The 10937-nt window shown below is 34.0% G+C and overlaps 1 protein-coding gene across 2 annotated transcripts in view; it reads right to left on the bottom strand.

The window, feature by feature from the left end:
* Positions 1 to 6273: 6273 nt before the first annotated feature.
* Positions 6274 to 10937, bottom strand: part of LOC149777901 (F-box/LRR-repeat protein 6-like) — a 45587-nt gene continuing 40923 nt past the window's right edge. For both annotated transcript variants that reach the window (XM_089938994.1, XM_089938995.1), the window contains exon 10: positions 6274 to 9495. In XM_089938994.1, coding sequence (XP_089795120.1) covers positions 9339 to 9495 — 157 coding nt within the window. In that variant the 3' untranslated portion in view covers positions 6274 to 9338. The remainder of the gene's footprint in view (positions 9496 to 10937) is intronic.

The following is a 10937-nucleotide window of genomic DNA, read 5'->3' as shown; positions in this document are numbered from 1 at the left end:
ATTAACTCGTGTTCAAGTTAAAACGTAATCCTACTGGTTAACATTTGAACCGACGAGAGAGAAATAATAGATGAAAATGTAAATATCTTAACTCTTACAGAGAAAAGGGTAAGCGTTTGTACTTGGACACAAATCCAATTTTATGTGCTTGCACATGCCAAAAAAAAAATGGTATCCAGTTATCAAAACTAGGAAGAAACTATGTGAAGCAAATATCTTGACTCAGGTATATGTTATTAGGATAATTTGTCATGATTGAGACTCAACACGTTTATCAACCAGTTAGCCTACCCTTTACCCCAACGGCTTGAAAACACTATCGCCCTATATTAAATCTCTCATTCATGACAAGAGTCTTAGAAAATGTCCTTCTGACTTAAATAGCATTTCACGTAAATCTACATGACCTCCTCAAGACTTTCCAGTTGGACTATCGCTCATGGCACAATATTGAATATGCCCTCCTAAACCGTCTCTCTGTTTTAGATGATGGTACGATTTCAGTTCTCATACTCCTCGACTTATCTGCAGCCTTTTATACAATTGAACATGATAGTGTACTTCTACAGCAGTACTGTTTTATCACAGTTCAAGTCATACCTTACTGAAATAAACCAGTTTGTTTCAAGAAATGGTAAACATTTCAAACTAGATTGTCTTTGTAATGTGTACCACAGGGTTCCATTCTAGTACCAGTTCTCTTTATTATATGCACAGAGCCCCTATCAAGTGTTATAAATCACCACCCTGTGTCCCATCAGCTGTATGCTTACGAAGCTCAGCTGTGCAAATTTAGATGTCCAAAACGTTTCTTCCATCATCTAAAGGGTAGGGAAGTTCGTCTCTGATGCTATGTCATAGACGAGGTGTAATAAATTAAAAATGAACGATGCTAACATTGAAACCATTCTTGTCGACTCACGAAGAAGAATTTCTCAAGCCCAACATGTACCAGAATTAACTAATATCAGTGACACTTCCATTAAATTTAATTAATCACTTACAAAGTATTATATTTGATAACTCTCTCTCTCTCTCTCTCTCTCTCTCTCTCTCTCTCTCTCAGACTGCACCACCGTGTCCGGAACACTTGCGGAACAATGTAAATAGAGATGATGTTTCACGCTGTTATTTTGTGTAATAATGCATTTGTTAATTATCTTGCTTTTTGTCGAATTTTTTAAATAAATTTTTATGTTGAATGTATGCATACTGTAAATATGCCTTTATACGTTAACTTAATGTTTTAAAGCGTTCAGAGGTTTGAACAGGTTAAACACTTTATTATGTTGTCATTATTATTATTATAAAAATCTGATAAAAATTTGAAAGAAGGTTATTAAAATGATTATCTTTACTTGGGATATCATGCAAAATTATGATATATAATGGATATAATGAATAGAAAGAAAGTAATAGTAGAATTTTCCTCTGGAGAAACATTTTTCAGATTTAAAATGTGATCAATACTGAATGTTTATACCATGCATTGATTTGAAGTGGAAACGGTGCTCACATATATGAACCAGTTATATGTGGTGTATAATGATAAATTCCTTTCTTCACTATCAATTTGATTTAGAATAAGATTATTTGAAGTGTCCTCTGATACTCTATAGCCTCGCCTTCAAGTCAAGTCGAGCTGCAAACACTGCAGACAACGTAAATCCTGATTTCCGGAAGATTATATAAATTTCCAATATCTTTAATTTTACATTTTTAAAATCTCTGTTTTAATCCCAGAGAACTGAATATTTACTTTTATTTGGAAGGATTTATCTTCCTTAAGATTGTTTTGAAAGTTTTCCCTTATATTTGTAAAATTTCATTTTTGATTGACCCTATTTATCGACTGCAATGAGTTTATAAAGTGACTGAAAGAAGACACTACCTTGGAATACCCAACCATTTGCATATTATGCAAGTAAAAGATCAATATTTGCTAGAATGAGCATTGCTGCTCGAAGCTGGAACTAACAAAACTACTCGAGTTTGCTTTTTTTCGTCAGCAGTATTCACTGGGTCAGAGAGCAAACATTGTAATTTAATTCTTTGTCATAGCTGTCGTCTGCAGCATAAAAACCAGTTTCAACTTCAGCGGATTATGCAAAAGTCAACGACTCTCAATGGGGTTGCAGTTTCAATGATGTGTTTCACGCAAAGCAGCAATGTGTTGAAGGCTGACATATAGGTGTCAGCAGACTTTTCAAGTCAGCAGAAAACCTAGCAGACGAAGCAGAAGAGAAATGGACAATGACACTAATGGCTCTATCCAGAATAAAAGGAAAGAAAAAAAAGAACAGTAAGTGAAAACACTAGAGTTGGTGGAGACAGTATAAAAATTACGGAGTAGTTTTTGATATTTGATTCCATTTACAATGCCTCTTTTAGCATTTGTATTTGATATTTCATTATAGTTATTTCAGCCTTTACTATTTTCATATTGTTGTATTTTAAATACAGTAGTAACTGGAAGCTGAATTCTTAATACTGAGGTTAGTCCTTGAAATCGGAAAAAATGGTCATGTCTGTATGTGTGTGTTTTGGATTTTTAACGTAGCCTTTACTATGTTTCAGTCATATCTCTATGATGTCTGCAGTGTGGGAGGTTTTAGTGATGTCTAGCACAGGGGGATAATGCCGCAGACATGCAGCGTCATGTCCTGTCCCATTCAGTCACATTATTATGGCACAGGCCGACCAGTACTAACACTAACAGCTTAATGTCAAGCGCCGAGCGAGGAAGCTGTATGTACAATTTGTATAAGTCTTTAGTTTGACTGGGCTGGTGTTCGAATCATCGACCTCCCGCACCCGAGGCGGACGCTCTAGCCAATTAAGCCACATATGCGGTCGAAAACTGTCATCAAGCTGGCATTTAATTTCATGTCTTTTTAGCTGTATGAACCCTGCGTACATTTTTACATACATTTATATATCAATCGATCCATCAATCAATCCATCCATTTAAGCTAAGAAGTTAATTTTCACGGGACACAGCTCTAATCCAAATGGAGTTGACAAGAACCAACCTGTAATTTGCTATAGAACTTTCACAATGTCAAGAAAGTAAACAAGTAACTGCATTTGTTTTGCCTACTTAGATTTACATTTATAGTTTGTAACCACTAGGAAACCCATGCTATGTCTGAAGCAATCAGATGATAAAATTGACCGATCCTTTGTGTTACTAACCAAATTTGATGTGAAGATATTACCGTTGAGTCATACGAAAGACCAGATTTGAGTTATGTCCCTTGACAATTAACTTCAGTGCCTAAGGAGTATGTATGTATGTATGTATGTATGTATGTATGTATGTATGCATGCATGCATGGATGCATGCATGTATGTATGTATGTATGTATGTATGTATGTATGTATGTACCTAGGGTTCATAAAGATCAGGAGACACGAAATTCAATAACTTTATAATGACCAGTTTTCAGCTTTGGTCTTTAACTGGGATACTTTGCAAATGTCTCGGTATTTCAAGGTCGTATATTCTCTCAATGACTGAATGAATTCTTTGTCTTGCAGTCAATTATTGATTATTGTACACTTGCTGTCAGTTTAGTCCTCGTTTTATGGTCTCGATGAAAAATGAAGCTTTACAAATATAAAGGGAAACTTGCATAAAACCTTATGGACGATAAATCCTTCCAAGTAACTGTACATATGTAGCTCTCCAAGGTTCATAAAAATGTAAAATTCTAGACGTTAATTTGTTTTTAAATCACGAGGAATATAACCCTTAACATGTTTCTCTCTTAAGGATATAGTATAAAATGTAAAAGATGCCAAGTTCGTTTAAAATAAACAACACAGTTAAGAGGGCAAAGTCCTGAAAAAGGCATACAAAGTTGTTTCAAAAACCCTTTAGTTTAAGACAAAGATTGTTTGACAGAATATCACGAAAAGCTGCATGATCACACTCAACAAGAGTTTGTTCCTCTGACAATAGACACCGAAACCGTACACTTTGCAGTCATGATGCTTATCCTAGACATGTGTAATATTAATATATACTCTGTTTAAAAAGATAACAACCCATATCAGGGAACAGTTATCATAATTACATTTTCCCTTTCTCCGACCTTGAGCGTGAGGTAGAGGCATAACTGCAGTACTGTGACAGTAAAGTTCAGGAAAATTTCTTGAGTGACTCAAAACTTGCAATATGGACAACGGAACATCTTATATGAACATCTTATATAGTTTTTACCTTGTTTTGACCTTGACCTCTGAGCTTAATATATGACTATGATATGCAACACACTGTGCAGACAGAACATTTATCTAAATAACGACCTTGCCACATGACCACAACCTTGCTCTAATTTTCAAGTACATGGTTGCATGTGAGTAAAAACTGTTAATAGCAAGTGAGAACTGTTAACAATTTTCCCACTTTAAGAATAATAATATGGTAAGTACAAAATAACAACGCTTTCAAATTAAATGCGTGTACGACGCTTTATGCTGAAAATGCCACATGCAATTTAATTCAATGCAAAATCCATTTTCATTGTTGGTTTGTATCTTATTTATGATATTGACATGTGACTGGTATGGCTCACAGCTGTCTCAAGTGACCCATCTAACAATGACCTCTGCAATCTAATGGTAAAGATCCAGAAAAAAAGGTACTGAATCAAATTTAGAAACATTGGTGAAATTACAGCCAATTAACTACAACTATCATAAATGGTGATATGGCTATGAAGGTAAAGACCCTTAATCCATAAAGAAGTGGCCAGACAATATACAGCAAAATAGCTTAGAGAACTCCATGTACAAATGATGTGGCTGAGGCTGAAGCAGATGTTGACTGTTGATAATAGTCATACAGATCTAGATATACTATTAAAATATCCTTATTCCGTTTATAATTACCCTTTATTAGCCTAACTAAAAGCTTCACTTTTTGTCGTCTTCTATGATGAATTCCATGCCCAACAGATATTACTTCGTAATGTCTATGGCAACCAAATTATAAGCAGTTGGCAAATTAAAAATATAAATGGACAGTAACATTTCCAAGCAGGTAACACAATCGCTACTAAAGTTTGTTATTGACCGGGAGAACTTTTCAAATCATAGATGCATGGGCTGCACGTGCGATGCCATAACATTATAAGCCCAGTTTTAGGTAAGCATAATAAATAAATATTCACATACAAAAATATAAAACTGGCTGAAGCACTATTACACTTACAAGTCTAGAAGTGCTGGAAAATAGCAATACTCCGCTAGTAGGAGGCCAGCTAATTTCCTTGCATTGTAGTAATTTTCATATTTTCAATAGTTTTATGGCTTATGAAGTTTCAGTTGTCAGCAATCAATCTCCTAGTCCTTCTGGATACAATGCATATTATGTGGAATCCTAGGCCTGTTGTTGCAACATACTAATATACATTCATATCAGAAAAATGTATTTAAAAATACAGCTTAAGAGGAGAGATTAACACATATAAGCACTGCATAAAACCACTCTGTGATATGTATAACGTACTCCAAATTGCAGTCAGCTCGGGCCTAGATCTTTCTGCACACAATGAGTCATCAGATAAAAGCTTACACTGTTTATTATTTTTCAGTCTCGATCAACCAGCTCTCTCATACAGCTCAATGAGATCTCCCCATACAAAGGTCAAGTGAAACAGTTCATTGACCCTTGTTACCAACTGAAGGTGTTTCGGTACAACTTGGGACAAGTTAAATTAAAAAAGACGTATCTTCCTATCTCCGGTATGGTTTTAGTACAGCTTTCAGCAATCATTCAACCAAATATAACAGAAAACTTAAAAGTCAACATCCGTTTGCAAACAGATGCTCATTGCAGAAGGAATGTATCAGTCAATAACTGAGACTGTCTTTGTGTACATGAAACATGTTATCTAGCCATCACCATCACATATTTTGCTACCACATCGGATCAACCAATCATGCTCTGTTAAGGCATCATTCTGATGTTGCAATACAAAACAAGGCATTTTTTTATTTTTTTCAGCCAGAACTATGTTGGCAGACTTCTCATTCATGTGAATGAGACTATTATGGATATTATTTCATGCCAACCTTGATCTACTTGTCCATTATGATCTGAACGTACACTCTTTACAGTAGTGTGTACATTACATTTAAGAAAAAATGATGTGTAACCAGGGATGCATGCTATTGTGCCGATCTAAGCATTAGATGTTACCACAGTATGGCTGTGAACATACCATATAATATGAATGCAGATTTAAAAACAATCAAGACTTGAAATCAGTGTATGACTCTTTATTACATAGAGAGATCACACAACACTAACACATAATCAAAAGACATAAAACAATTTTAATAAATGAGAATATGTTCATAGAACCCTGAAATGGTCATACATGTCATTCTAGTAGCAGCAGGACAACACATTTTAAAAGCCATATTCTGCACCAACCATTTAACATTTGAAATCTACCACATCTGAAAATCTAAAGATATTTTTTTAAAAAAAATATTTCTATGGATTTTAACCGCACATTACGTAATTTATGTCATTAAGTAATCCTACTGATGTAGAAGCCACCCTACTGATCAATACTTTAAAATCGATTGATCTGATGTCCTGGTTCAGTCACATGGATGTAAATGCAAATATGTACCATGATTATAGCTAAATAAAAAACTATGCCATTCAAAAACAAAACACTATATATAATTGCAGAGAATTTTACACAATTTTACAAATATCATTCACAAGAAAATGACACATGTATATCAAATATACATGCTTAAACAACATGCATGAATATCAAATGTACATAATTGTTAAAAATAAAGTTTACAGCAATAATTGCAAACTTTATCACGCAATTAAAGACCTAACATGTTACACAAATATTAACATGCAAGTCCAACAGTATTTGTTTTACTATGATAAAATAGATGATCATTTTGTTTGTTTTTATAAAGATACAGTTCCAAAACAAATCCTTTATTATCATAAGTCAAGAGCAACTACAAACCACACAGATCCAGATCTGCCATCACACAATACCCTGGCAGATCTGGGTCTCTGTAGTTTGTTAAGAGAATTAGTAGAACAAACACCATATACTCTGATCTGACAGAGCATTATGTAATGGCAGGTTAAGGGCTATGTTGTCTGCAATAGGGCTTGACTTAAAAGCGAGACTATATAGTATCAGAGCACACATCACACAATGTTATTCTAAATGAACTACACAGGGATGAAAGTTGTTTATAATTCTGCACGACACATATTAGGCCCACCTATTTTAGCACTATTTCCACCTCAAATCAATGGATGTTGTACATATTCAGTATGGATCACAGTTGTAATCTGAAAACAAACGAATTATTGCACAAAATAGCAACATGAGACATGTAAATTGGTTTATAAGGTAGTGTAAAAGGCACAAAAAAAGTTTACAATAGAGGTTTAATAAAAAATATGTGACTAATGGATGACTGTCAAATTTAGTCTTGCTGATGTCTTGAGAGCACTCCTAAACGTGATGATGGTTTCTTGGTTCTGAGATCAAGAGCAGCACATTCCAAGTAGCTGGGCCCTGATATGCAAAGAACGTTTTCCATAGGACTTAGTTTTTATCTTGGGGAATGCCAAAATTATGAATGGGAGATGATGAGCAAAAGCTTCTAGCAGGATTGTACACATGTTTGAGATCATAGAAGTATTTCGGAACAGAGGTAGTCAAATAAAAGTTACAGAGAGAAGAATTTTTTTGTTTGATTCTACTGCGAACAGTAGCCAGTGGAGTTTGTGAAGATGTGGGGTGGTATGATCAATTCTTGGTGATCTAAAAATGATCCTTGGTGTGGTGTTTTTGACCTTCTGAAATTTCTGCAGAAGACACGGTGACAGACCAGAAATAAGAGTTTTACAAAAGCCGAGTCTAGAGAGTACTAACGAACAAACAAGGGTTTTTGTGCCATCAACTGTGAGAAGACTGCGAATAGTTCTGATGCGTCTCATTTCCAGGTATGTTGTTCAGCAAGTGTTTGGGACATGCTGGTACAGCGCGAAAGGGAGGTATAAAAATAATACTCAGATTTCAAAGTGATTGTCTAAATTTAATGGGAGTGTCATTGATATGAATTGATTCTGGTAAATGTTAGACTGAGGAAATTCTTTGTGAGGCAACAAGAATGGCTTCAATTTTATCATCATTCATTTATAGCTTATTACACCTCTTCCATGATTTAGTATGATAGACGCACGTCTTTACGCTTTGAATGGTAGACACAATTTTATTTGGACATCTACATTTGTACAGTTGAGCGTCATCAGCATTCATCTTGTGGGACACAGGCTGGCGATTTATAACTCTTGACAGGGGCTGTGTGTAAAGAATAATGAGAATCTTTTCTAAAACAGAGCCCTGCTGGACACCTTAACAAAGATTATATGGGCTGAAATGTTTACCGTTTACTGAAACAATTTGTTTTCTTTCTGTTAGGTATGAATTAAACCATGCTAAAGCAGTATTGTGGATACCAAAAAAGATAATGTGGACGGTAAGATATTATGGTAAATTGTATCACAGGCTGCGGATAAGTCAATGAGCGTGATAACTTAAATCTTACCATAATATAAAGCAGACACGTGATTAGTAACGTTTAGGAGGACAGATTCAATGCTGTGACAGGGGCATTAATCCGATTGGAAATTATAAAAATGATTATGATCATTTAACTGAGATGCTGTTTTAGACAGAACCTTTTTTTAGATTTTGTTTACATAAATGAGAGGCTTGTGACTGTGGGTAGTTTTTCAAGTCGCTGAGGTAAAGTGTTGGCTAACTGGTTGATAAAATTGATGAGTCTAAGTCATGGCAAAATTCCCTGATAGCATATACATGAGTCAATATATTTGCTTCACATCATTTCTTCTTAGTTAAATAACTGGATACTATTTTTCTTGGTATACGCAAGGCACTTAGCATTTATTGTGTTCACAAATGATTACCCCTTTCTCCCTAAGAGTCAAGATATTTAATCTTCTATCTTCCGTCAGGTCAAAAGTTGATAGGTTCTGTTAGCGAAAATGTATCTTATTATGAAATTAAACTTAATAAACAATCTGTTGCAAGTTTTGAGATATTATTGTAAAAATAACAAATACTTTTCCCACTCAAAACCAGAGCCATGGCTGTTGCTACTACTATATGTGTACTTTCTACATGAAACATGTAGCCTCTTTCTTCCTCATCAAAACCAAGCCACCTGTACGTCTCTATCTGCTTTGCTAGAAACTCACTTTTAGACAAGTCCCTTTCATTTTTCTCAAAATCAATAACTTATCAACATCATCTTTTTCCACAAATTACTATATAGTTTAAAATGTCTTCCCATAGCTTGTCTATTTCTTGCCTGTTTCTGTACTCCCGTTTGAATCCTCTTGGAATGGCTCGACATGAGGTAAGGTTCAGATAATGTAGATCCTTACAAAAGTTTAGGATAGATCTGAAATGATACATTTAGAAAATTACCAAATATTTCTTACTTTTCTCCTCCATTTTAAATGTAAGCATGAGATTGATATCGTAAATTGATTATTGCACCAATTTACATGCTCATGTTAAGTATATATATATTCTTCTTACCTCTTGTTACACCTTTGTGTTTATATTGTGTACAATTTTGTTATTGGCTGTTAAATTGTAATCAAGATATTAGATAACAAATTTTTGGTATTTGGATGTAAAATTATATATTGAGACATTACTAATGTATATTACATAGGATCTATATATAAATCTTGTTACGTTTCTAATAATAAAACCTGTTGAAAACTCGGTTAATGGGGCTGGTGGGGTTAAGTCAGGTGGGTTCTTAGATGAATTAAGCTATTTACCATTAGATGGATAAGGTCACATGAATAGGTATTCTGAGACATTAGATAGTAGTAATACCTGTCACGTGTGATATATTGCAACATATAGTCGTAATGGACTCTCGAAAGTTTATGCATGGAGAGAAATAAGCAATCGGATTCATTCCTATTTTGGAGTTAGTCTTTATCTTGTGTTCTTGTTGTGACATCAAATCTGCAAACGTATTTTATACTGCATTAAGACATAATTTAAGAAAACGAACATGTGTTCGGATTATTCAATGGAAATATTATAGTGCCCATTGCACTATAATATTATACTGGGCCTATTTTGAATTATTCAGAAAAGTTCTGGACAATGCCATTGTGACACTTTACGATTCTTTGTGGACCAGTACATTTCCGGATCTGAAATTTACATGGAACATTTCATTCTTTGAGAATTTAAATGATCTTTTTAGGATCATTTTGGATTCAACTCATAATGCTGTAAGTTCTTCTTGAATTTTAATTTAATATAATTGATAATTAAATTATTATTTAAGTTTTACAGCACTTTTTGGTTTGCTTCTTTCTGTTACTTAGTTTATGACCATAGAGTCTAAAAGCCTTGTATATTGTGATGAACATTTAATTAGTATTGTTATTTTATGTTTTCTCAATGATTATATGTTATAAATAAAACTGTATTTAGTGCTTGACCTTGTGCAAAATCAAGTTTACTGTGTACCTGACTAGGGCTATTGATTTGTAAAACAACATCATAATACATACCAAATATTTTCAATTTGACATATTATTTTCAGATAATGTTAATTGCGACCGAGGTAAAATAGAATGCTATATATTCTTGTTTACACTGGTATTATTTATTCTTCCTTTAGCATCGTAAGTAGACTCATTCTTATTCTTGTGTTCAGTATTTGGTTGGGTGGATTAATTTATAACAATAATTATTCACTGGAAATAGAAAATGCTCATCAATAATATTCTTGAACTGGAACATTAATTTGTAATCATAGTGAATTTAAAAAAGAACATGTTTGGATTTTATATTATTGTGATACACAAA

This window comes from Sinohyriopsis cumingii, chromosome 17, assembly GCF_028554795.1.
Source record: "Sinohyriopsis cumingii isolate HCF-2022 chromosome 17, ASM2855479v2, whole genome shotgun sequence".
Classification (NCBI taxonomy): Eukaryota; Metazoa; Mollusca; class Bivalvia; order Unionida; family Unionidae; genus Sinohyriopsis; species Sinohyriopsis cumingii.
The sequence above is the reverse complement of the archived record's forward strand: the minus strand, read 5'-3'. Positions and strand labels throughout refer to the sequence as shown.